This window comes from Peromyscus eremicus, chromosome 4 (genome assembly GCF_949786415.1).
Source record: "Peromyscus eremicus chromosome 4, PerEre_H2_v1, whole genome shotgun sequence".
NCBI lineage: Eukaryota > Metazoa > Chordata > Mammalia > Rodentia > Cricetidae > Peromyscus > Peromyscus eremicus.
This window is the reverse complement of record NC_081419.1, coordinates 104,265,561-104,291,133: the sequence shown is the minus strand read 5'-3', so window position 1 is coordinate 104,291,133 and position 25,573 is coordinate 104,265,561. Positions and strand designations below refer to the sequence as shown.

Here is a 25,573-nt window from a genome sequence, read left to right as displayed (position 1 = left end):
TCTCTGGTTTTCAGTTTTCTTTTCTACAAAGAGAAGGATGTTATACATCTCAGAACTGTCATGAGGAATGAATGAAATAATGGCAAAGTATATAGCATGGTTCTTGTGAGAACACACACACACACATGTAATCGTTTTGGTGTGGGTCTTGCTGGATTGGTGCTTGAATTTTATGCCATCTCTCTTGATGCCTTCCTCCAGGCTAGAGACAGCTTCTGAGAGAGCAACCGTGTGAATAAATAGGTCTCTCTTGTAAGTTCCTATTCCCAGCCTCAATATAACCAAATATGTGGAGTTCTGTTGCAGAGGCTAGATGGTTCTGCCTCAAGCCTGCTTATCTTAGGCTAGACCGCATACAACAACTACTCCTAATTAGCGTTCCAAATTTATTTACATCTGGACATCTCTGGCTTGTGACTAGCCCCCACGGGCAGGCACTTCACTTCTTCTGGACTTGGGCTCTGGCCCGCTGAATCTTGTCCGCTGTGGCCCCATCTGTAGCTCCAGTGCAGTGGGACAAAACGAGGCTTAGCTCCGTCTCGTTCCGGTGCTCAATAGCCACATCTGCAGCCTGAGCCACGTCCCTGGGATTTGAGCAGAAGGGGGTGATGTTGGGGCTGTTCCAGGGCACGAGCCCACTCTTCCGCTACCGCACACGCACAAAGGTCTCCATGTGACTCACCCAACAAGAAGCAAAGCCTTGACCTTCTGCTCAGGGCCCACCCGGGAAGCGTACTTCTTGGCCTCATACTTGTTATGTTGTTTCATGCAGATCTCTACAAAGGGCTTCACAAGACAGAGGAGACAAAGACTAGCCCTCCTTCCTCTCTCTTAGGAGCAGAAGCCCAGAGGACACATTGCCCATAGGTATTTTATACACAGTCATTGTCTCGAGTCCCCTTTCCACCTGTGCGAAACAATATGGAGCTCACCATTTTTATAACAGAAACAACCAAACCGAAGACCTATTAGAGACTTGAGCACAGTCCTCCTCATACTCCTCCTCCACCACCTCCACTCTCCCACCACCAAAGCAGGCTTTCTGCCTGCTGTCTTCTCAGGCCTTGCATTTTCTCTCAGGCTGCCACTATCAAATTTGCCCTCAATACGTCTCAAGCACCTCCTCAATGTCTTCCACTGCCTCACAGATGGCCCTTCCTGCCCCTTCTGCCCTTAGGCACATAGTGCCCCCTGTAGTCTTTACTGGGTAAAGCAACTCCTTCCACCACTAGGTAGGAGGCAGGCTTGGGCCTGTCCTCCAGAGTTCCCACACAGTTTGTGTCTGCCCACATTCACACGGGCACAAGAAGTACTGGCTCAGAACACAGGGCAGTGGAATGGGTGCACAAATGGACCATCGTCCCCATTTCCCATGCCTGGCCCCTCCCAGGACGACTCTCAGGAGGATCCCTGGCTCACCAGGTAGCCAATCGGTGATTTCTTGCTCTTGGAAAACTTCTCCAGCTCCTCCCAATCTTCCAAATCTGCCAGGGCAGCCAGCTTTAGCCACCAGAGCCTGCAGGGAAGCCGGGCTCAACATAGGTATGCAGGAAAGGCAAGGGGTCCCAGGACTACCTACAGCCGGGATCCTAACCCACCTTTTGTCAGGGATGCGAAAATCACGGGCTAGCTGCTCTGCACGCTTGTTGTGGCCTCCGAGGATAAGAGTGGTGACTGTGTCATGTAGAGACAGGTCTAGGAACTGGCCCCCCAGCTCATCTTCCAGACGCCGCTGTAGCCGCAGGAGCCTCATTTGATCCTCTGTGGCCTGGGGACCAGAATGAGGCAGGTTGGGGATGAAGGCCGAGGGAGAAAGACCAAGAAGGCATGACAGGGAGCTTAGAAAAGGCAGTCAAACCTTGGCCGCAAATTCATTCTTGGCCTTGTAGAAGGCATCAGCTGCCGTCTGCAGAGCGGCCACTCGTCCCTCAATCCGCTACACAGACAAAGGTGTGCAGAGGACAATGTATTAACTAGCTTTGCCTCTCTCCACCCTTGTGCCCAAGTCAGCCTCATCCACCAGGGGCATTCCTCTGGTGTCCTCGAGAAGCTAGCTAGCTCCTTTGAAATCAGTGTCATATCCTTGCCTATGTTCTCAGACCCCCTCAACAGTTATGACCAGAGAGGGTGTAACCAAATGCAGAGAGCCAGGTCTCGGTGAGAGAACCGAACAAAAACTAATCCAAAGGCCCCGGCCTCTCTCTGGACCTCCGACCTCTTCAGCGGCATAGCTGGCCCGGATGTGGAAGCTGCCCAGCTCCTGGTGGTTGTCATCTTGATTGTAGAGGTCCTTCAGCGTGTCTAGCTCCTGATGCTTACAGAACTGGGTCATGGGCAGAAGATTAGTCAGCAAAGCCAACTCAAGGGCTCAGAAAGCTCCAACCCTTCCCTCCCCTTCACACGCGTCTACCTGTCGATACAAACTGAGGGCCATGGGTTGGTTCCGCAGCGTCATGAAAAAGTCTCCTCGATTTAGTTCATTCTTTAGGTGCAGCAGCACTGTGAACACTGGAGATGATAAAGTAGGCGGGGCCTCCAGCCCAGCTCTGCACACTATAGGGCTCACTCACCTTCTCATCCCACCGCCACCTGGTCCTCACCCACACCCTGCTCACCCAGGTCAGTGTCTCCACTCTCAATGGCCTTGCTCAGTGCTAGTTTGCTCCTCTTCATCTTTAGGAGAAGAGGTACCTGCTCCCCTGAGCGTGGCTCATACTCCAGCAGCTGTGAGGTGGGTGGGCCAGAAAGCAAAGAGGGGCACGTGCATAAGGGCCTGGACCACCCACCCTGGGGTGTCTGGGAAAGGTAACACAATCACACCTTGATGGCTAGCTCAGTGCGGCCACAGCCGTAGGCTCGCGCAGCGATGTCAGAATATGACACACCAGGCGTGTCACCCAGCTTCTGATTGATAGCCCGTGCCACATCCTCATCTGAGACATCTTTCTGCTGCACCTGTAAGTGTGTATGTGGGTGTCACACAAGTCTGGATGTCATTCCTCACCTGCCCAATCCCATAGGACCTCCATCAGAACCCACCCTTTACTTCCATGCTCTGTATTTCCTCTATGTTTCCAGGGCCCAAGGTTACCTCACATCCCATGTCCTTGCCTTGTAGCAGGCCCAGTGGGCTAGGATCCTGCTGACACCCTGTACTTCAGGAAGGCGCAGGTACTCGCATATCTTGATAGCTAGAGGGTAAAGCCTCCGCAACACGAGCCTGGCAGACAAGGGGGAAGGGACACAGGGCTGAGTCCTCCTAGTCCTAAAAGGCATGTGAGGAGTAGTACCCACTAGACCCCACATAAGGCTGTAATGCTACCCACTCTTGCCCTCCTACAGCACCCCTGAGCTTCTGTACCTGTCCAGCAGCACCTGGATGGTGAGCTGCTTGTATCTGAATTTTCCTTGGTTAAGGATCCAACTGGTGTAAGTCCTGTTTGCCAGGGATCTGCAGACCACACCTCCTGCCCCTTCCCCTGCCATGCCCAGCTGTAAACACCCTCATGACATGCAGGAGGATACTGGCTATAGGTCAGAGGGATCCCAATGTGGTAGTCCCTAATAGCATTGAGCACTCGCAGGTCCTGACACATGCGCACGAAACTGTCAGGTGGGAACCTGTCGAGGAAACACTTTCCAAAGGAAGCCGCCTGAGAAGAACCAAAGGGCAATGGAAAAGAACTTCCCTCACTGCCCAGCCCACCCCATCCCCAGCCCACCCTCCCCCAAAACTCCCTCCAGGCCAACCCTGAGCAGACTCTTCTGCATGTCTGGCTGGTGCTCATGTCCTGCAGCCTCAATGCACTGTTGCACAGCCTGGATCAGCTGCCCCAGCTCCTGGATCTCCCGTAGGTACTCATCTGCTTTCTGGCTCTCTTTCTGTGGGGAGAGGTCCAAAGATGGAGCATCACAGAGAACACCTAGCCTCTTGGGACTACATAGTTCAAATGGCAATGACTAAGAAAGGCCAAACAGACCCAATCCACTCAGTCTACTGGAGGGGCCCACAACTGCTTATTGTGTGGGAATGGGGTGGGGGTGCTTGATACTTCCTAATAGTAGCACTAACTTGAGCCTGGGTACAGTAGGGATGCCTTGCCCTGCCCAGCCAGTTTAAATGTGCTAGCCTTTGTCAGCTCCAGCCAGTCTTACCTAAACCCCTCCCCTGCCAGGTGGCACCTGGCTTATCATAGGTGCTCAGGCAGGGGCAGAGGGCTGGTCCAGTCAGGAAAAGAGGAAGGGAGAGAGCATCTTGGGAGTGAGTCTTAGAAGTCGACCAGAACTTACCTCATACTCCTTCTGGGCCTCCAACAGCAGTGCTCCAGGGGCCATTGAGGCAATTTTGAAGATCTCTTCACTGGCCACTAGGGGAGGAGTTTTTGAGTAGTGATGAAGAAGCATGAAAATTCTCAGCTTGCCCCTAATACCCAGACCCTGTTTGGGGCCATTGTTTCAGGACAGTGTGGTAGTCTGTGGTCAGGAGCACCTGCCTTAGGTAACACTGTACCCTTGTGGGAGCCTCACCTGGGACTTCATGCAGGAATTCATGGGTGCTGCGGGAGAAGATGCGGACCCCATCAAGCTCAGGCACTAAGTAGGAGTCCTCATCTAGCACAAACCTGAGTTTCGTCAAGGCTTCTATCCAAAGACAGGGCACCTCCCTTTTCCCCTCCCTCTTCCAGCCCACACAGAAAGCGTTCCAAGGATACTGAATACTTTCAGGTGCATTGCCCACCACCATCAGCCGCCTCTCCCAGGCCACCACAACGGCCCTTTCCTTGCTTCGAGGACGACTACACCTGTAGACAACATGATACACATCTGGGACATTCAGGACATCGGGCCCATGGCCATGTCTTCTATATCGCTGCTTGCGCCCCTTTTCCTTGGGACGGCCTTGAACATACTGTGTCCCTTAGTCCATTTCTCTGGCTATATAGTGACCCATGTGCTTCCCCTCTCGCTTTGGCACTACCAGTCAAGTGGCCCACAGAGGACAATGGTCCTTTAAGGGCGGGCAGAGAAGAGAATGCCTAATCTCCACTTAGTCTGAACAGAAGACAGGATGACTCAAGCTATCCCAGGGAACAAGGCTATGCTCTAACCCCAGCTTTAAAGAACGCCTCTCTCCTCACCAGACCATCTGCTTCGGGGGTGCCCGGATGTTGCAGTTGAACTCACACAGCTTCTCCTGAAATGGCACAGCATGTCAAGGCCCTGTCCCAGCAGTCACCCTGCTGTTGAAAAGCCATGACCCTATTCACAACGGATCTCCCCTGGACAGAGCACACTACCCTTTGTTGTTTCAGAACCACACCTTGAGTGACGCTGTCCCCATCCAGATGTAGCCCGTGTCTGTGAAGAGTGCCAGGTAACGATACGTGAAGGATACGGCCATCTGTAGGAAGCCGCTCACTCCCGGGGCTAGGCCAGCAGGTGTCTGGGGCAGAGCCAAGGAGGAAACCAGATAAACTGACTTCTCAAGGCCTTCCTACTGCTTGGCCAGCTCTTCCATTTCATTCCCACTTCGGTTCTCACCACTGTGGAGCACGTGGCATGATCCAGGAGGTAAAGATCAGGTCCTACAGCCAGAAGAACGTGCGTTACTCTGTCGTGGCACAGTGTGGTCCAACATGAGGGTGCACTTTGCAGACCTGTGACAGAGAAGAGGATACTTTGGAATGACCAGAGCCCACAGCGTCTGTCTCTCCTGGTCCCAGTCTGGAGGCACATTTGTGGTACTGAAGGGCTCTCTTAAGTATCAGGGCTTACCTGGCACCTCTGGCATCCGACGGAGTTTGAGATCACCCACATTGGCACTCAGGGTGAAGCGATAGGCCCCTGTGAGGATGGCCACCCCAGAACCAAACTCAGTGTGAAAGATCCGGGCGTCCAGGACTCGGTTCTGAAGCACCTCCTAGCAAAAGGGACCATGGGTTAAGAAATCTACAGGTGGGGCTGGAGAGATGGCTCAGAGGTTAAGAGCACTGACTGCTCTTCCAGAGGTCCTGAGTTCAATTCCCAGTAACCACATGGTGGTTCACAACCATCTGTAATGAGATCTGGTGCCCTCTTCTGGCCTGCAGTCATACATGCTGTATACATAATAAATAAATAAATCTTTAAAAAAAGAAAAAAAAAAAAAAGAAATCTACAGGTGATGAGGCCCACCTTCCCTCCTCAGGCTCCCGTGGCCCTTACATTGCCCATGCTGAAGTGCCTCCGGAAGTCTCCATGAAGCCCATAAACTAGCACTGCACCGTCTTCTTGCACACAGAGCAGCTCCTCCTCAGCTGACCAGCCGAGGGCCACCACAGGCCCACTCTTCCACTGCAGAGGAGAGAGGTTCCTATGGCTTTCCTTGGAGTCAGCCAGCCTTGCCCATCACATGGTAGGGATAGGCCCCATGCTTACCAGCAGGCTGGCCAGTGGCATGCCAGAAGCAGAGTAGATCTCCAGTACTGGCCGCACACTGGCAGCCTTCTCTTTTCTCCAACAGTTCCTCAGTAGAGCTGCATTTTGAGAAGGGACTTCTGTCCTAGATCCTCAGGCCCCATGTGAGGTAAGCCTCCTGGAGTGGTTCCTCATGCCACCCCATGGCAATCAAGGGACCATGAGGTTAAGAAATCTACAGGTGATGATTTCTCATAAGGACCCAAATTAAAAGCATTTTAGCAAGGTGGATTGGCAGAGAACAACCCTGGGGCCCAACAATACATAGTAGAAATAGAGGGGTGCATACCAATCGGACCCCCATAGGGTGCAGCAGCCACCAAACAATCCTTGAGTTCCTCCTTCAGGTCCCAGTCCATGCTGTACAGTTCATATTTCCTGCCCACGGAGATAAACAGATTAGATTCCCCATGATCCTGTATCTAGACATAATGAGGCCCAGAGAAATGCCTGAAGCTACCATTTTCCTTTGCAGGTAGTGGAGGGGAGTCCTCCTACACACACACAAGAGGAAACTGACCAAATCACAGAGGCCTCTGAACCACAGGTTGAGACAGCATAGCATATTGGCAAGGAAGGGTGTAGCTTTTGAGGCAATTATCCAATATTGGTAGGAGCAACTGCGATGTGCAGGTCATGTACAAGACACTGGAACGGTGCTAAGGTAGGGTGCAGGCTCTGGCTGGAAACAGTGGGAAAGGGAGACCTTCAGAGGCCTCCTCATGGAAGAGGAGACCGCTTCTATTTCTGCTTCCAATGAGGAATAAGATTGTGCTCTTTACGTTTAGGGGTCAAACTAGATTAGAGATGAAGCCAGTTTTAGCAGCACTGAGTTGACAGTGCCTGAAAGACACCCCAAAATGAGCTCTTCAATGAGATAGGGCTAGAGAGAGTCTGGCTGGTGGAGTCCTGTGAATCCTGGCTTATGTGAGATGACAAAATCTCAGGCAGGCAGGAAGACTGCAACCCTATGCATGTGTGAATGTATGCTGCATGAGAAGGAGCTGACGCTCCAAACACGCTATCACTGGATGCTTGGAGGTAGGGGAGGGAATGGCCCTCTTGGGGCTCTAGCCAAAATAATTTAAGGAAAAAACAACAAGCAAACAAACTAAATCAGGCATGGTGGCTCACACCTGGAAGCCTAGAGCTTGAGAGGCTATGGCAGAAGTATTATTTCAACTTCAAGGTCAACTTGGGCAACACTAGTAGTTCTAGACCAAACCTGAACTTCAGCCTCCTCCCAGCATAAAAACCCTAGACTTATATTTTGGAGAAAGAGCAAAATTGTTACTATAAACTGTGCCCCCATCATCTTAGAATTTGGAATGCTTTGTGTGATAATTGTTCTTGCTTGTCAACTTAACTACATGTGGAATGAACTAAAACTCAATTGGCTACACACACTTGGGAGGGATTTTTTTCTTAATTAAACCATTAGAAATGGGAAGACCCACTTCTAATCTGGATCTTTGAGGTGGGAGGATCCACCTTAATCTGGACTTCACCTGATAACAGCCTATATAAACGATACGGAGGAAGGAAGCTCTCTCTTGGCCTACTGGCACCCTCTTGCTAGCAAGTTCACTCCTTCCCTGGCACTTGTATGATATATTGTGTACCCTAGTAAACTTTGCCAAATCTACCCTTTTATCCTATCATTTCTATATAATACATTTCTATATTACATTAGAGCCTACTTTGGGATTCCATCATCTACTGAAGACCAGCTGAGACCACCCACCTTATGGACTGAGTAACTACTGGATTCTTAGACCTTCAGTTCATAGGCAGCTATTGTTGAATTAACTGGACCCGTAAGCCATTCTAATAAATCCCTCATATTATATATTTTAATGTATAATACATATTATAATACATATAATACATAATATAATATAAATATATTATAACAGGTAAACATTATTAAATATATTCATAATATATTCATAATATATTCTATATCCATTCATCTATTTATGTGTGTGTGTGTGTGTATATATGGTTCCATCTATAGCTATCTATGGATTTATTCTATAAGTTCTGTTTCTCTAGAGAGAACCCTGACTAATATACTTTGAAATCTTTATTTTCTTGAGTGTTGTTTCAGATTTTGGAACATTTTAGATTTAGGAGTTTCAAATTAGATGATAAACTGGCTAAGTCTACACAAATAGTCTAAATTACAAAGAACTCTGAAATATGAAATACTTATTTCAGTTTAAATGAGGGACACTCAGCAAAGCAGTAAGGACAGTAAGAGAACTCAGCAACAAACGTCAGCCCATTTTCTATGGCAAGAAATTTTCCATTCACAGTAAGACTGGTATAGAATGGGAGAAAAGAGGGAAGTGGAGGGGGGTGAGAAAGGACGAGAGAATGAATGAAGAATGAAAATGATTGAGAATGCACTTTCAACTTGTTTTTGTTTTTGCTTTTTGAGACATGGGCTTACAGGCTGCCCTGGCTCTTGCTATGTAGGCCAGGCTAGCCTAGAATTCATAGCTATTTGCTTCTTCATTTGCCAAGTGCTAGGAATAAAACATGCATTCACCACACTTGACTTATAAAATTAACTTTTAAAAGATTCTAGTTATGCCAGCAATGGTGGCTCATGTCCTTAATTCCAGAACTCAGCAGAAACAGAGGCAGAGGTAGAGGGGCAGGGGGAAGAGGGGCAGAGGGGCAGAGGGACAGAGGGGCAGGGGGAAGAGGGGCAGAGGGGCAAAAGGACAGAGGGGCAGAGGGACAGAGGGGCAGAGGCAGAGGCAAGAGGATCTGTGTTTGAGACCAGCCTGGCCTACATAGTGAGTTCCAGATTGGCCAGGATACATAGATCTTGTCTTTAATAAAGTAAATATCAAAAAAATAAACAAAATATTCTATTTATGATAGCAATAAAAATTTTAAGATATTTAAGAATAAACCTCATGAAAAAACACAATAAAATCATATCAAATTTTCCTCAAGGATACAGAAGACATGGCTAAATATTGTAAGATGATCCACAAATGTACAATTATTCTGACAAAAATTCTTCCCAATATTTTCTTTACAGAAATGCATACATTGACTCTAAAGTTCATGGTTGCAAAAGGGACTCTTTGAAACAGAAAATAGTAGAAGGTATTTAAGAGCATTTGAAAATATAAGAATACACACACACACACACACACACACACACGTATATGTATATATCAGATATAAAACATACTATATAAACTAAAGTTAATTAAAACTGCTGTTTTGAGATAGGAATATGAAAACAGATGAGAGGTTGGAGAGATGGCTCATGGTTAAGAGCTTATACTACTCATGCGGAGAACCTGAGTTCCACTGCTATCACCCGTAACTCTAGCTCCAGGGGACCTATTCCCTCTTCCGCACTGAGGGCCTGTACCCACACTCACAGACATGCTTTAGAAATAATAAAAATAAAACTAAAAAAAAGTCAGGTACAGTAGTGCACACTTTTAATCACAGCTTCTGTCTCCTTCCTGCTGAGTCACATAGTGGCTTGAAGATTTTTAAATTTTACAATACATATACATTTGATATTTTGTTACTAAATTCACTGAATGAAAATACAGGAAAACATACCTTTTTTTTGTTTTTTTGAGACAGGGTTTCTCTGTGTAATTTTGGTGCCTGTCCTGGATTTTCCTCTGTAGACCAGGCTGGCCTCAAACTCACAGAGATCCACCTGGCTCTGCGTCCTGAGTGCTGGGATTAAAGGCGTGTGCTACCGCCGCCCGGCAGGAAAACATATCTTAATTCAGATGTAGCATGCCAGTTACAAACTGACAGCTGTTCAGTTCCAAAATCTCACATTCTACAAAATGACCATTATTCCTTCAAGCCCGTCTCTCAGTAAGTCCAATGTGACGCTTTCTCAGTAGAGGGCGCTAAAACACTAAACAACACACAGGACAAGCACTTGATGCTTTCCTGTTGCTGCCAGCCTTGGGGTATGAAGAGACCTGGTGGTGGCTCTCAACTCCAGTCATGTGACCACATCCGGAAAACCCTGCCTAGGTCCTGATCACTTTCTCAGGGCTCTTCTACAGACACTACACTCTAAGCTTTCTGTTCATACCAGACTACCCACTTGTCTGTACACCTTCATATCTGGCTATATACATATTTTGCATACTAGTATGTTTCTAGCCTTTACATGCTATACATCCAGCCTTTGGGTGTGGCTTGCCTTATAGATGCTATGTTCCAGGGCTCCCAACTGTCCCTTTATCTCCATTCTTGTGTGTTCACACCTTGCTTGGACTACTAACTAATCATGACCTGAGAAGCAGAAAGCTTCTATGACAGGTCTAAGATAATCACTTATAGCTTACATAGTTGCTATCACTGAAAATCAACACAATTTTAATTTTGTGGGTTTTTAAATTACAACAGTTGAGTTTATCAGCATGCCATATCTTATGTGGAAGTTAGGGTACTGATCAGGAAACAATGGGATCCCGAAACCTAAATAGGGGTATGTAGTTAGGTCCGAATGAAATTGACCATTTTGTAGCCTCTCTTCTTGGTGAAAGTAGCTTGTCTGTCATCTCTCGGAGCAGCTACCCTCAACCTGAACACCCTATCACGATCTCATTTCCAGCAGATGTGATGGAAGCTGCTGAGCTAGCTAACACAGTGTTGAGTGTTTAAAGCAGGTCCCCAATATGGCACAATTCTCAAGGGTCCAACCTGCAAGATGATAACACTGGGCTCTGAAGAGGCAGAGATTAGTTGTTATTGGAACAGATAAATATTCTGGGTAGACTCACCTTTCTTGCCTATGAATGAATGCATTTGTGGGCACTCAGAATCTCGACATCTAGAATGCTTTATTCATCACTGTAGCATTCTTCAAAGCACTGCATCTCATCAGTGAGCTCATATCTCAACACAGAGTGCTAAGAAGTCAGCTCTGGGCCACAGAACCAATTGCCATATATTCTAACACCCACAGGAAGCAAGCGAGTGTCAGACTGTTTGCTGCTGTGACAGATACCTGAGAGAAACAGCTAATGGAAGGAAAGATTTGCACTGGCTCACAGAATCTGTGGTCGTCTCAACGCGAGTGGCTCCTATAGGTTCAGATGTTTGAATGTTTGGTCCCTGGTTAGTGGAAATGTCTGGGGAAGGATTAGGAAGTGTGGTCTTGTTGGAGGAGATGTGTCTCTGGGGCCACAATCTTGCTCTCTCTGCCTCCAACTTGTGGATATAATGTAAGCTCGTAGCTACTGCTCCAGAACCATGACTGCATGCCTGCTGCCATGCTTCCTGTCATGATGGTCATGGACTCGCTCTCTGAAACTGAAAGCAAGCCCCCAACTATTTTATAGGTTGCCTTGTCATGGTGTCTCTTCACAGCAATAGAAAGGTAACTAAGTTTGAAGGGCTCCAGTACAAGGTCAGACTTTGGGTGTGAGACAAAGCGGAACATCACGGTGGCAGAAGCATGTGGCCATGGCTGCTTATGACGGCTAGGAAGCAGGGAGAGAGGAAGGGGTGAGGAACAAGATCTATCTTTCTACTGCATGCCTCCAGATACCCACTTCCTACAACTAGGCCCCACCTCCCACAGTTCTACGATCTTCCAACCCCCTATTCCAATTTTGAATCCATCAATGTATGAAACCATTGATTACGTCAGAGCCTCCATGATCTAACTGCTTCCCCCTAAGCCTAGCTAGCAACTAAGCCCCTAAAATATACACAGTTAATGGGGAATATTTCATATCCAAACCACAGTACTGAATTAACTGATGATGAAGTTACAACACTAATTGGAAGTCAAACTACCTTAAAAGAATGGGGTTCTGCCTTATGCTTTGAGTCAGACACCATTACAAGACATAGTTTTCCCTGCAGAATACATGAGAGCTAGACCAAAGGGGAGAAGTGGGAGTGGCTACTTAGTAGTAGTAGCTTCTTGTTCTGGAAAGTGTGGTCTGTTGGCTTGCAGAGCTGAGGCTTCTAGGGGCAAATGTTCTACTAGGAGATGCAACAACGGATTTACTGAATTGGAAGGTAAGAGTGCCACCTTACCACCTTCAGCTGTTCTGCCAACAGGCATAAAAGGGGGGCTTGATTTACCAAAGTGGGTTATTCTTCTTAAAAGGGAAAAAAAATTAGCAAGAAGCTATGCTAACTTAAAATCTGGCGACTCCTCTGTGGCATCATCTCTAGTTTCACGCCTAATAATAACAGTCAATGAAAATCTTCAGGAACCAAACACAGCAGCCTGACTAAGGAATGAAGGCTTGGTCATTACTGGGGTTAGAAACAAGGGCAAAGGATGTTCTGGCGAAGAGCAAAGTTACAGTTACAGGGGATATGCAGGTGCAGATGAAAGCTGTAGATAGCAATTATGACCTTTTATGTCTGTTAACAAAAGTGAGACCAGTGTCGCTTTGTACATTTTCTCTAGTTATATGTACATATATACGTACACACTAGCCTTTCTCTTCTTCCCTTTCCCATTTGGACAGGTTATATAGGGGCATATATCTTCAGTGGTTCAAGAGAGCAAGTTTAGTCCGGTGAAATCTAGGCCTTTCCATGCAATGACTTCAGTTCTCTGGAACGTAGAAGGTGAAGTTATAGGGAACAGTGCAAGGAGACCTTGATTTTCAGGATTTCTGTAGTATCTGAATCATTTACAACTGTTTCACCATGTAGTCTTTTACACATTGAGCCTCCATGGTGAATATAGGATGACTCCACAAAACAGGAGCAGAGGAGTCCAGATAAAACTGGGAGCATGGGTCTGTAGTAGTCCCAGCCACCCATGTAACTTCACATTAGCACTCTGCAGCCTTGGCACGGGCACAGGGAGACAGCTCTACATAGCCAGGGATGACACAGGACAAAAGAATAAGGATGCTAGAGAAAAGACTAGAACAAAAATGAAGTGAGTGACTGTAGCTGTCCTCCTCGATAGACAGGGAGAAAAATGTCTGTAGAAGCAGATTCTATGTGCTTGCGAGGGCTTCAAAGCTCTCTGAATTCAATCCTGTAAAGGTAGAGCAGTTCTGGACATGCACTGGAGTGGGGTGAGACAGGCAGGGAGGGCAAGGAGGATATAATCACTTGACTACAAACTGCTGGACTGTGAAGCTAAGTGCTCACTTACGTTGTCCTCAAAAGCAGCAAGAGCTGGGATGTACAGGAGGTCATTGGGCCAAAGCTTCCAAACAATCATTGAGGAATGTGGTCCAGGAGTTCAACAGCTACAAAGACCAGGAGGGAAGGAGGAAGTGACTGGCATAAAGGAACTAAAGGGTATGCAGGAGGAAGGTTTGGGAGACAAAAGCAACAATGGGTGGATCACCTCCCAAAGCCTTCGAGGGAGATAGTGCTCCTGGGGACAACACATGCTATGCCTCTTGGGTGGCATGGGGAACAGATGTGCAGAATGGAGGGCAGCCTCTCAGGAAAGCCTAAGAGTAAAGCTTCCATGAGGGCAGGCCATCCCTCAACGTAGAAGGCTAGTTATATCCTTCTCTTCCATTCTCACATCCCAGAAATGGAAATCTCCTGAGCAGCAATAAATAGATCCTAGATTGTAATCTGGGAAACTGGGAAACCTAGTACTTTTGGTAGCCTCCACTCCAGCCCCTGCAGTAATCGATAAAGAAGTCCCTCTGGCTGTGCAGGTAAACTTCTGGGAAAGCACTGTCCACCATGGTGTGAAGGGCCCTGTATGCAACAGGCTGGGCAGGGAAGTCTATCGGGTCTAACACCAGGGAACAGTCAGTCCAACAGTCTGTAGGTCCCTGAAGGGGTCCGCTATCACTTCCAAACCCCTTGCTTCCAGACAACTCAGAACTAAATGGTACTCAAGGACTCTGGTGTGTAAAACCGCACAACTGCTGCTGTGGAAGACAGTATGGCAGCTCTTAAAATGTAAACAGAACTGCCAAACAATCCACTAATTCTATTTCTGGATATACACCCAGAAGAAGTGAAACAGAAACAGAGTCTGAAAAGGGGGGTTTGCTCGTTCATTTCTTGCATTTCCCTCCACAAACCAAGCATGTACTCAACTAGCCTTTTTAAAGACACACACACACACACACACACACACACACACACACACACACACATTTATGGGAGCATTATTCTCCGGAGCAACACTGCTATGTCTAATGGTTTCCTGGTATTAGAATCCAGGGTCCATTTACTGCTGCTAACAAGATTTCTATTTCTGGGGCCTACGTAGAGAGAAGAAAAATGTAGCTAGCCTTTACCACTGAGTGCATAGCCTGTCCTCATGAAAGCTGTACCACCCACCCCATAGGCTTTTCTGAGAGGCTATCATCCATTCTGTCTATCTGTACCCCATGCTGCTTACTGACAGAATGGATAAGGAAAATGGAGTATGTACATACAAAAAAAAAAAATCTTTCAGCCTTAGAAAATAAGAAATTATGACACATACTATAACATTAACCTTGGGAATACTATAATATTAAGTTAAATAATCCTGTCACAAAAAGACAAATGATAGATATCACTTGCATGAGTTACCTAGAATAGTCAAATCCAGAGAAATGGGAGTGCTTGTTTAATGGGGAATTGCTATTTAATAGGTATAGAATTTCAGGTTTATTAGATGAAAAAAATTTAAATTGGCTGTACACCATAGTAAATATACTCAACACTATTGAACAGTAATTAAACAATGGTTCAGATAAAGGGCTGGGAAAGCAGCTCAGTTGGTAGAATGCTTGTCCAGCATGCATGAAGCCCTGGGTTCAACGCCCAGTACTGGATAAACCAGGTACACTGGCACATGCCTATATCCCTCACACTTGGTAGGTAGAGGCAGAAGGTTATCCTGGGCTACGTGAGAGCCTGTCTCAAAAAACAAAATCAAGGAGGGCTGGGAAGCCAGCTCAGTGGTTAAGAGCACTGGCTGCTTTTCCAGAGTATCCAGGTTCAATTCCCAGCACCCACATGTTGCCTTACAAATATCTGTAAATTCTGTTCCAAGGGGTCCCATGATTTTTTCTGGTCTTTGTGGGTAATGCACACATGAGGTACACAGGCATACATCTAGACAAAACACTCACGCACAAAAAGATAAAAAAAGTAAGTAGTGATATTTTCTCTAAAAACAAGGCAAAACACAAAAAAAAGTTAAGATGACACATTTTGTTATATATATTTAACGATACTTTAAATAAATATTTATGCTTATTCAAAATACAACTACAACTACAATACTAAAATAATCTCCTGGGGCTAGAGAGATGGCTCAGTGGTTAAGAGCACTGGCTGTTCTTAGAGGTCCTGAGTTCAATTCTCACCAATCACATGGTGGCTCACAATCATTCATAATGGCATCAGATGCCCTCTTCTGGCATGCAGGCATACATGCCGATAGAACACTCACACATAAAATAAATAAATCTAAATAATAATAATAATAATAATAATAATAATAATAATAATCTCCTTCCCTTTTAAAAATAACAGGACTATCCAGTATCGAGAGAGGGAGAAAAACAAAGAAAAAAAAACAACCCTATAAGAATAAATTATTCAGGGTTATATAAAATGTATCATCACTCTTCTTCCTTTTACAAATGAAACTATTTCTAAAGTGCCTGAAACTCAATGTGTTCAAAACCAAGTTCAGGGGCTGGGGAGACAGCTAACTCATTCACTAAAGTGCTTGCCGCACAAGTAGGAGACCTTGAGTTTGATCCTCAGCACCCACATAAAAATCCAGGCATGGTGGTGCATGCTTGTGGTTATCGTGCTGGGAAGGTGGAGACAGGTGGATCCCTGGGGAATGCCCAGCCTAATCAGCAAGTCCTAGGTCCAGTGAGAGACTTGGTTTTCAAAAACAGAGTAAATGGCTCCTGAGGAGCAACACCAACCCTCCCCCTTCTGCAAGAGCATGTGCACCTACATACACCACAAACACGAACATACACCCACACATACAAAACAAGTCCATCCTCTTCTCTGCCAAATTCACTTTTCCCTTTTCATGATTTTAAGCTGAGAACCCATGTCCTCCTTGATTCCTTGCTTCCTCTCACCCCCAAGTTCAGTATTCCCCGTAGTAACCATGATCAAAGGTTGAGTCCTTATCCTCCATGTCATGTGCTGGTTGTAAGCCTTATGAATGTCAAAGGTACTCTATGTCTGTCTCACTTACTGACACATACCGAGTCTGGCAAAGGTAGGATCAAACTAATGAATGGAATCAGCTCAAGTTGCAGTTTTAGGATTAAAAGGGCTAAATCTCTAGAACCCGGTAAGAGATGGTCACCACTTCCTCTCCTCACCTTTTCAAATCCAGCAAGTTCTTGAGAAAACCAATCCAATGCAAAGACTCCTGCCCTACAGATGAGACTCAAGTGAAAAGAGTCTACCTGTTCACCATTCATCCACTATTCAAAATCACAGACTAAGTCCTAGACGAGGAGATGAATGAAACCAAGCACCTATTCTTAAAACACTTCCACACTGGTGAATAAACTAGAAAATGCTTTTGCATTTTCCTGTCTTAAAAAAAATTTAGGCCAAGAGGGCTCAGCTTTGTGAAGGCACTTGCTACCAGCCTGATGACCTGCGTTCAATCCCCAGATCCCACGTGGTGGGAAGGGGAGAACCAATTCCTCCTACAAGTTGTCCCTGACTTCCATACATGTGCCATGGCGCGCGCGCGCGCGCAGCGCGCGCGCGCGCGCGCGCACACACACACACACACACACACACACTCTAAATATAAAATAAACAATTCTATGTTTTGGCATATAGAGTCTACTACATCCTATTGTTTTTTGTGGGGGGGAAAGGAAGGGAGGTTTTTCAAGACAGGGTTTCTCTGTGTAGCCCTGGCTGCCCTGGAACTCACTCACTCTGTAGACTAGGCTAGCCTCAAACTCAGAGATCCATTTGCCTCTGCTAGGATTAAAGGTATGTGCTACCACTTACAGAACCACTTAATTACTTAACCTGGACTCTCTGTCCCTCAGCTTCCTCATCATTAAGTTGGAGCAAATCATGATCCTGATTCCATGTGGTGGGATACTTAAGAAACTACACATAAAGTGCTTAGCATAGTGTCCAGTTTAAGAAAGTCTTATTTGTTAGCAACTTAGGACATATATATAATCTCCAGCAGGGTTAACACGTCTAATCATTTCTATGAGTTCAACACAGGTAATGGGAAATTAGCCACTTCTACGACACACGCACACTCATATCTTTTGAAATTTTATGCATCCATGAAGCTAAGATTTCATACAATAAACAGCAGGATCTCTGTTGTAATGAGGTCATTGCCTTCTATGCTCTGATTTAAAAGTACTTTAAAAATAGTTAATATTTTATTTTTATTATTTTTTATTTTAAATATGTATTTTGGGACAGAGTCTCATCTTGCCTAGGCTGGCCTCCAATGTATGTATATAGCCAAAGCTGGATTGGCTGTATACATATATAGTGTATATAGTAATGTGATTACAGTGGTTAGTGTCTCGTTGACTTTCTAAAATAAAGCACAAACTGTTTCTTTCTAAGATAAAGTATAAACTGATCAGTTACTAATCATGATCCTCCTGTCCAGTAGTATTTTCAGGTGAAATCATTAATAGTTCCTGTTGATTTCAACTAAGTTTTTCATTTTCTTTATTTTTCATATTGTATACGTGTCTAAGAGGAATTATGAATAAACAAATGTAACATATCTCTAAAAATTATCACAAGGCATCCTTTGTCTAGGAAATGCATCACATTGTGAACAACAAAATCTCATTTAAAAGTCTGGCTATGAGAATGGTAAACAGTTTCACTAGCTTCACTAGCGGAAGCAATGTCTTCTATTGAAATAAGACACCAATGCAATGTCTTTGTGATCTACAGGTGCATCAATGAAACATTCTTTGCGATTTTGCAACTAGTTGGGCAACTATTAGCTTTTGTTTGTTTCTGTGTTGTTGTTTTGAGACAGTGCCTTACTATGTTGCCCTGCCTGGCCTGAAATGACTATGTTGACCAGGCTGGCCTGGATCTCACAGAGAGGAGCCGGAATTAGAGGCATGGGACACCACAGGCTGGACAACTATTAGGTAAGAGGCACTGGTCTAAATATGCACGGGAAGTAAAAGAGACATTCTTAGCCTTCGAGGAGCTCAGCAGAAGAAACCTATACAAATATTGCCTTCATTTGCCACCTATAATAAGACTCTACAACCGAACCCTGAAAGGAACAAAAAATTCTACTGTAAGAAGACCAGGGAGGTCCTGAAAGATGAGCAATAATTCTTCAGTGTGATAAAGAGGAAAATAACAATGCCCACAAAAGAGGCGGTAGGGCTGTGAAAACACAGAAAGCCATGAAATTGCATGATGCTCTGAGCCTGCAATTCTGTGCGGCTGGAACACGATTAGATGGCTGAGATCGGAAGCCGCTCAAGGAGACAAAATATAGGCTGGCCCATTGATGTGTTCCACAAGCAGTTTGCACTTTCTCTGAAGAAAGTAAATCAGCGAGACGCTAACCACTGCAATCATATTACTGGTTTAGACTTGAGAAAGACCCATTGCTCAGGGCTCTCCAACTTCAGTGAGTTGCCAATGCCTAGGGTTCTTCATTAACAGTGCCCCAAAGCTGAATGGCTATTCACCCCCTTCTCTCAGCTTTGGTCAGTACTGTCACCCCGCCCGCTGTGGCGATCCCGCCCTCCTCTGAGAGCCCCTGTGGTCTGACTTCAGCAGCAGTTTCCGGAAGGAGACTGGCACTCGCTGTCGCCACGGGCGGCCTTCCTCAATGTGATCTGAGCATCCTTCCGGAGGCCGACAGACCTCGGTATTGGGGTGCCTTCTGAGCTTGCCTCCGTTGGAGCAGAGGAAGGAAAGATTGCTGCCCTTGAGGCAACCGTGCATAAAGTGGCAGACGCTGGGGCGAGCCGCCCGAGGGGCGGGCGCCAGCACCCGTAGTGACGCAGGGGGGCGAGCGCCGCTGGCTCCGGCGGGGCAGGCTCAAGCCAGCAAACAAGCACGGTAAGCTAGGCGATGGGCGAGAAGGTGGGGCGGCGGGCGGCTCACCGGTAAAAGGCAGAGTCCCCGAGTGGATTCCAATTCGCAGTGTAACAGTCCATGTCTGCTACAGCTGACGGCTAGAGGCGCCGAGAAAACACCCGCTTGGCGCAAGCTCCAGGCCGCACTTCCGCTTCCGCCCGTCGGGGTCACGTGGCGAGGCCGCCATAGCGGCCATCCGCACTGTGGGCAAACCGCACTAAGCTATCCTTCTGCCCTCCGCTCTTACCCGGGCTTCGCGTCCGCCCGGGTGGGCCTAACACTTATTCCTATCCTTCACCGCCGCCAACCTCGCTGTCTTTCTGACCCTTCCGACGTTGGGGGTCGCGCAGGAAGGGACATGAGTGACCGGAAGTGGGAGCCATGAGCATCTCCTCCTGGAGCTCAGATGCTGGAGTCGCTGGCTGGACCACCGCGACGCACGCATGGAGAGCACTGGGCGTCGAGCTGCGCACCGACAGCTAACCTGGGCACCCGGGCTCTGTGGGGCGGGGTCTTTGCAAAACCTACCGCCCTCCTGGGGCGCGGGAACATGACTCTAGATCAGGAGCCCGCTGTGGGCAAGGCGCCCGGCACCCGGGCCTGCCCTACTGGCTGGTGAATCCCTGGAGCCCGGAGACTGGTAACTGGCGCGAGCGGACGTGTGCGCACACGCGGGGCCTCCGCTGACACGTGGCTGGGAGCAAGGGAGTCGCTGCGCGCGCGAAGCGCCATAGTATAGGCCCTCGGCCCAAGCGACCCTCCGCCTTCCCTCCAAGTGTGATGAAGGCTGGTGCTATCATGGGATGCGCCTTGCGGCCCCACTCTCCTCCCTATTACTCAGAGCAGCCAGGGAGGGGCCTGCGCGCATCTGTCATCTTGGGACAGACTGATCTACCTTGAGTCCCTGCTCTCTATCAGCATAGTGGCCTCTCCCTGCAGCCGGTGTCAGTGGCAGCATGGTCTTCTGTTTGGAAAACGAGATGCCACACCGCCTGCTGCGAAGCACCATGGTCCACTTCCAAGCCTCTGAGGTCCAGCAGCTGCTTCACAACAAGTTCGTGGTCATTTTGGGGGACTCCAGTGAGTGACCACTCTAGGATGACATTTCACAGCCCTATATCTGCAGCCTTTTCTTTATGTCTGCACGCCGTATCTCCATTTAGTTTTCTTCTCCATCTTTTACTCTGTCTTAGAACACTAAACTTTTTTTTTTCCCCCTACATACCTTCCACGGGTGTCCTGGCATATCATTTGTAGACCATTTTAGCCCATGCTTGTAGCAGCTTTGTCTCTTGTAGCCATCCATGATTTTTTTTTAAAAGGAGCTGTGGGTTATGTTGTGTGTTTCCCTGGTGACGGGGCCAACTTAAATGTGCCAGTTGGTCTTGGGTCACTATACATAAGTTAGAGGAGAGGCATATGACTAGAAAGAACCCAGCCTGGGTTTTTAAAGCTCATCTTTTCTTCTCTAAGTCAACCCTCCATAGAGCTGCTGTTGGGCATCCAAACCCTGGGAGACAAAAGGCCTTCATTGGGGAGGCTCTGAGACGGAGTGAGGCCTGCTTTAACCTTAGGACCCCTGTCTCCCTGCAGTCCAGAGAGCTGTGTATAAGGACCTGGTGCTTCTGCTCCAGAAAGACACACTGCTCACAGCTTCCCAGTTAAAAGCCAAGGTGAGAGAAGCTTGGCAGTCATGCCAGTGTTGGGTGGGTGCAGACCCTGGCCTGAAAAAGACCACCCGCCTGGCATGGATCTGACCATCGGGGTGGGGGTGGGTGGGTAGGGGGAGCTGAGCTTTGAACAGGATCAGCTGGTGGCTGGGGGCCAGCTGGGCGAGCTGCACAATGGGACACAGTACCGAGAGGTCCGCCAGTTCTGCTCTGGCTCTGGCCACCACCTTGTGCGCTTCTACTTCCTCACCCGAGTTTACTCCGAGTACCTTGAGGACGTCCTGGAGGAGCTGTCGTATGGACCTGCCCCTGACCTCGTGATCATCAACTCCTGCCTCTGGGATCTCTCCAGGTTCAGGCGGGAGGGGGGGGGGGGGGGGGGGGGGGGGGGAGATACTGGTTGGAGGTGGAGGTATGGCGCCATTCCTGTGCCCGTGCCCACCCTAAGTGTCACCCAACAGATATGGCCGCTGCCCAATGGAGAGCTACAGACAGAACTTGGAACGAGTGTTTGTACGAATGGACCAGGTTTTGCCAGATTCTTGTCTGCTGGTGTGGAACATGGCAATGCCTTTGGGGGAACGTGTCACTGGGGGTTTCCTCCTGCCAGAGGTGAGTGACTGGGGCCCTTCTGGACAGGGGATAGAGTGGCTGGCTGGTAGATAGGACACCATCTTAGAGGCTCCACTTTCTTAATTAGCTGCAGCCCCTGGCAGTCTCTCTGCGACAGGATGTTGTTGAGGGGAACTTCTACAGTGCTACACTAGCTGGGAACCACTGTTTCGACGTCCTAGACCTCCACTTTCATTTCCGGCATGCTGTACATCATCGTCATCGAGATGGTGTCCACTGGGACCAGCACGCACACCGCCACCTCTCACACTTACTTCTGAGCCATGTGGCTGATGCCTGGGGTGTGGAGCTACCCAAACATGACCCTCTCCCAGGTAAGACCTGCCACAGAGTGGGTGGGTAGTGATGTAGATAGGACCTTTAGCATACAAGGCACAAAGAACCAAATGCAACAGAGGTACTTGTAGAAAGTAGATGATCGCTTGAAAAACAGTTGTGGCTCCTGAGTGTTCCTTTCTCACTTCCTGGAAATGGGTGGATCACAGGAGTCACATGTCTGCCCGACTCCCAGTTCTTCAGCTTTATGGTTAGTGTTCAAGTACTGATTGCAAAAGGCAGCCCCTACTCAATAGAGGAATGGGAGAGAAATGAGAATACTTCTAGGTAGTCTCAGGTATAGGAAGTGGGACGACAGATATGGAAGAAGAGCAGTCCAGGCAGTGTCGCCGAGGCAAGAAAGCTTATCAGCTGGAGAAGTGAAAGGTTCAGCCAGCTAGCAGGTTGTTGAGCAGAGATGATGTAACCTCCAGTGTCTCTGCAAGTCGGTCTCAGGGTGATAGGGTTAGTAGACAACAGCTCGTGGACTCCTCAACGCTGCCTTAGGCTCCCAGTCTCACTGGATCCAGCCTAGTGTAGTCCTCCACTGGCCCAGTTCTAGTCAAACTGTTGTGGGGGCTGAGAGTGCCACTCCTTTAGCTTGTTTTGGGGACACTACTCGAATTGCATTCCTGCTGAGATGTTCTCTGCTACAAATGTTTTGTTTGCTTGTTAGTCTCTCAGTCCCTGGCTGCCTGCAAAGAAAACATCGGAGTTTATTTCTACATCTGCTTCTCCTCTGCATCAGGTCACTTGTTGATAGTTCATCCCCTCCAGCCCAGTGCCAAGACAGATGTGCTGTATTTCAGTGCCAAGAGTACAGTGTTTGTCGAATTGGAGGCATGAGTCATCTTAGATGCTGTTGCAGCAATAGAAGCTGTGGGGGACCTCGAAAGGCAAGGAATAGAGGCAGACCACCAGGGCCTAGAAGCGAGGAGCTGGGACTTTAGGATAGATTCGGGTGGATTATGTACTGGTTCCATTTCCTTTGTTTTGCTTAATGAGAGAATCAGTCCTCAGTAAATAAAGGAATGTTTTAAAGGTTGAAAGACTTGTTTGTGGTGCTTCACAGCTTTTGATTCCATCTAAGAACTATTGAAACAGCTGGAAATGTGGCTCAGTTGGTACAGTGCTGGAAGTTGATAGCATGCATGAAGCCGTGGGTTCAATCTCTAGCACCATATACAGCCAGGCATGGTGGTGCCTGCTTGTAATTTTATCGCTTGGGAAAAGGAAGCAGGAGATTCAGAAGTGCAAGCTCATCCTTAGTTACAAAGTGAGTTTAAGGCCAGCCTGGAAGATATGAGACCTTGTCTCAAGGGGTGAAAAGGAAATTAAGGTTGTTAAAAGAAAGACTTGATTTGAAGAGGGGAGATGAGCGAGTGAGTTTGACTAGGGCAGATCTGTTTGACATGTTGTGGAGAGACTTGGAGTCAACCGTACCCAGCAGAAGTATATGAGTGTGAACTAGGAAGGGGACAGCAGATCAGTGCTCACACCTCAGATTGGCAGAGAGCAGATTGATGGGGAAACAAAAGTAGTTGAGAATAGAGAGGTACTTTCAGGACAGGGTGTATTGTTGATGGCATGTGACCGGACTGTTGGAAAGAAGAGGTTTGGTAGGTTTGTCAGGCTGTTCCATTTAGTAGGAAAAACATCGAAGGCATGAAGTATTCAAAAGAGGCAATACACAGTTGATGAAGGATAAAGCACAGGGTAGAATGCTCCCTGTGAGGGTTTAGAAATAGATGAAGACTAGTTGGGAGGGGGAGCTGGATCTTCATATTTGACTAATTTATTGGCCTGTGAGGACTCGGGAAGAAGAAAAAGCTAGAGGTACAGGCACTGGGCAGAAGCAGGCATGAGCTCAGAACACAGGCAATCACGAGCAGCAAGAAAAAAGGAACACAACTGGGTCTTGGCTTGAAGGGAAGAGGAATGAGGAGGGCTGCTGGCCTTATTCTCCAAGAGGGTGCGGTAGAGCTCTGGAAGTGCAGATAGCTAGCATTTGGGGCAGCCGGACTTCCCAGGCCTACTTAACACAATCATTCCATTCCTAGACACATGGATTGAGGACTGGCCAGAGATGGATCATCCGTCCCAGGGAAGCCATAAGCAGCCCCCAGACTTCAGGGAGAAGCTGGCCTTGCCCCTCCTCCCACCTTTCCATTTGCCTCGTCCCATGTCTTTTCCTTATCCACGTCTTCAGCCCTCACCACCTCCCTTGTTCCCGCCCCTGCACCAGGATGCCCCCTTTTCCCAAGGCCAGCCCTTTCGACGCTATGAATTCTTCAAACACAATGCAATGGAGGACTTCTCGGTGTCATCTAACTTAGGTAGGTGTCTCCGTAGCCTCTGCTCACACCTTCCCCAGCCTCCTGTGCACATTCTCCAACCTAGCCACCTGTGTTCACATGAGCTTGGGAGTTGGGTTTAGTCACATAAGTCCCTCAGATTGGAACAGCATCAGTAAACTTATTAATCTGCTCACAGTTCCTGGTCTGGGGTAAGGGAAGTAGAATCTCCATTCTGCAGATGGGAAATGAAAACACAGAGAAACTTACCCCAGAGGAGCAGAGCTATCTGGTCAGAAACTTACTCTGATGATGACTGGTTCTTTTGTAGGATGTGGCCCTGGAGTGAACTTTGTGCCTGGCCCCCTGCCACCGTCAGTCTCTGGCCCTGTCTCCCATGGTCAACACCGGGGCCCCGTGGTCCACCGGGGCAAACCACGTTATGTTCCCAACAACCCCTACCATATACCAAGGATTGGGGGGGCATGTAGGCAGAGACTCAGGCACTCAGACAGACTGATCCACACATATAAACAGGACAGACGGGGACATGCCCATTCAGGGACATGGCCTGGGTAGACAGGATCTAGAGGTGCCAATGGCCCTGAAGGGTCTGCCTGATACCCTAGCTGTTGGGTTGGGGTATTTTTGTCCACTGCTGATATCAATAAAAGCATGGAAGGACAGAGTGACATTCCTGTGTGAGGGAGTGGGTCTCCCAAACCATGGCCTTAAGGGTTGGGGAAGCTGCCTCTTGGGCCTTTGTGCAAACTATTTAGAAATCAATGAATACACTCTTTTAACACAGTGCTATCTTCACAAGAACACATATGCTAAATAAAGATCGCAGTGGGTCCCTTGTTATCAGCAGGTCTTTGGGACTGGAAAAAATCAAGGACTGAGTTAAACTGTCAGTATTTTAGGTGAGATTTTGGATTTGGCTAATTCTAACTTTCCCTCCCAGTTGCACACAGTCATGAGTATGCTTGGTATTCATCTCTTCCTGGAGGAGGGAAGACAAAGCCTTAGCATGCATTCTTGGCACACAGCAGGCATGCAGTAAGTTGTAAGCACCTAAGTTGTAAGCTCCCAAATGCAGACAGAAGACCAGTTAGGATCCCTTTGTTTACTTGATGTGGTGTGCAGTGAGAG

The 25,573-nt window shown here is 47.6% G+C and overlaps 2 protein-coding genes across 5 annotated transcripts; one reads left to right on the top strand and one right to left on the bottom strand.

Annotated features, from left to right (window-relative positions):
- Window positions 1-369: 369 nt before the first annotated feature.
- Vps16 (VPS16 core subunit of CORVET and HOPS complexes) lies at window positions 370-20,143 on the bottom strand. Of its 2 annotated transcripts, none has more exons than XM_059261423.1 (24): window positions 19,537-20,143; window positions 6,746-6,834; window positions 6,418-6,515; window positions 6,205-6,333; window positions 5,776-5,920; window positions 5,542-5,657; window positions 5,321-5,443; window positions 5,139-5,194; window positions 4,713-4,802; window positions 4,528-4,622; window positions 4,291-4,367; window positions 3,751-3,882; window positions 3,526-3,653; window positions 3,362-3,397; window positions 3,112-3,220; window positions 2,821-2,955; window positions 2,616-2,724; window positions 2,411-2,508; window positions 2,216-2,323; window positions 1,859-1,936; window positions 1,599-1,768; window positions 1,420-1,516; window positions 683-786; window positions 370-584 (listed from the first exon to the last, which is right to left on the bottom strand). In XM_059261423.1, the coding sequence occupies exons 1-24, from the start codon at window positions 19,587-19,589 to the stop codon at window positions 440-442; spliced, it is 2,520 nt and encodes an 839-aa protein (XP_059117406.1). In that variant the 5' UTR covers window positions 19,590-20,143; the 3' UTR covers window positions 370-439. The 2 variants fall into 2 exon arrangements, with proteins under 2 accessions (XP_059117406.1, XP_059117407.1); XM_059261424.1 differs by having other exon boundaries at window positions 20,038-20,135.
- On the top strand, window positions 19,224-25,105 carry Pced1a (PC-esterase domain containing 1A). 3 transcript variants are annotated; one of them, XM_059261427.1, is made up of 8 exons: window positions 19,224-19,491; window positions 20,449-20,589; window positions 21,103-21,182; window positions 21,293-21,531; window positions 21,641-21,791; window positions 21,880-22,126; window positions 24,188-24,463; window positions 24,753-25,105. In XM_059261427.1, the coding sequence occupies exons 2-8, from the start codon at window positions 20,466-20,468 to the stop codon at window positions 24,998-25,000; spliced, it is 1,365 nt and encodes a 454-aa protein (XP_059117410.1). In that variant the 5' UTR covers window positions 19,224-19,491; window positions 20,449-20,465; the 3' UTR covers window positions 25,001-25,105. The 3 variants fall into 3 exon arrangements, with proteins under 3 accessions (XP_059117410.1, XP_059117409.1, XP_059117408.1); XM_059261426.1 differs by lacking the exon at window positions 19,224-19,491 and adding an exon at window positions 19,663-20,149; XM_059261425.1 differs by lacking the exon at window positions 19,224-19,491 and having other exon boundaries at window positions 19,663-20,589.
- Window positions 25,106-25,573: the final 468 nt, after the last annotated feature.

What these genes read in the sequence shown, in the direction of transcription:
- Vps16 (XM_059261423.1), bottom strand. Translation starts at nt 19,589, where the DNA reads ATGGACTGTTACACTGCGAATTGGAATCCACTCGGGGACTCTGCCTTT. An exon ending in ATTCCTGCATGAAGTCCCAG is followed by an intron (nt 4,368 to 4,527) that starts GTGAGGCTCCCA and finishes CTCCTCCCCTAG; the next exon opens with TGGCCAGTGAAGAGATCTTC. An exon ending in TTTCGCATCCCTGACAAAAG is followed by an intron (nt 1,517 to 1,598) that starts GTGGGTTAGGAT and finishes GCTTCCCTGCAG; the next exon opens with GCTCTGGTGGCTAAAGCTGG.
- Pced1a (XM_059261427.1), top strand. Translation starts at nt 20,466, where the DNA reads ATGGTCTTCTGTTTGGAAAACGAGATGCCACACCGCCTGCTGCGAAGC. An exon ending in CTTCCCAGTTAAAAGCCAAG is followed by an intron (nt 21,183 to 21,292) that starts GTGAGAGAAGCT and finishes GTGGGTGGGTAG; the next exon opens with GGGGAGCTGAGCTTTGAACA. An exon ending in TGCCTCTGGGATCTCTCCAG is followed by an intron (nt 21,532 to 21,640) that starts GTTCAGGCGGGA and finishes GTCACCCAACAG; the next exon opens with ATATGGCCGCTGCCCAATGG.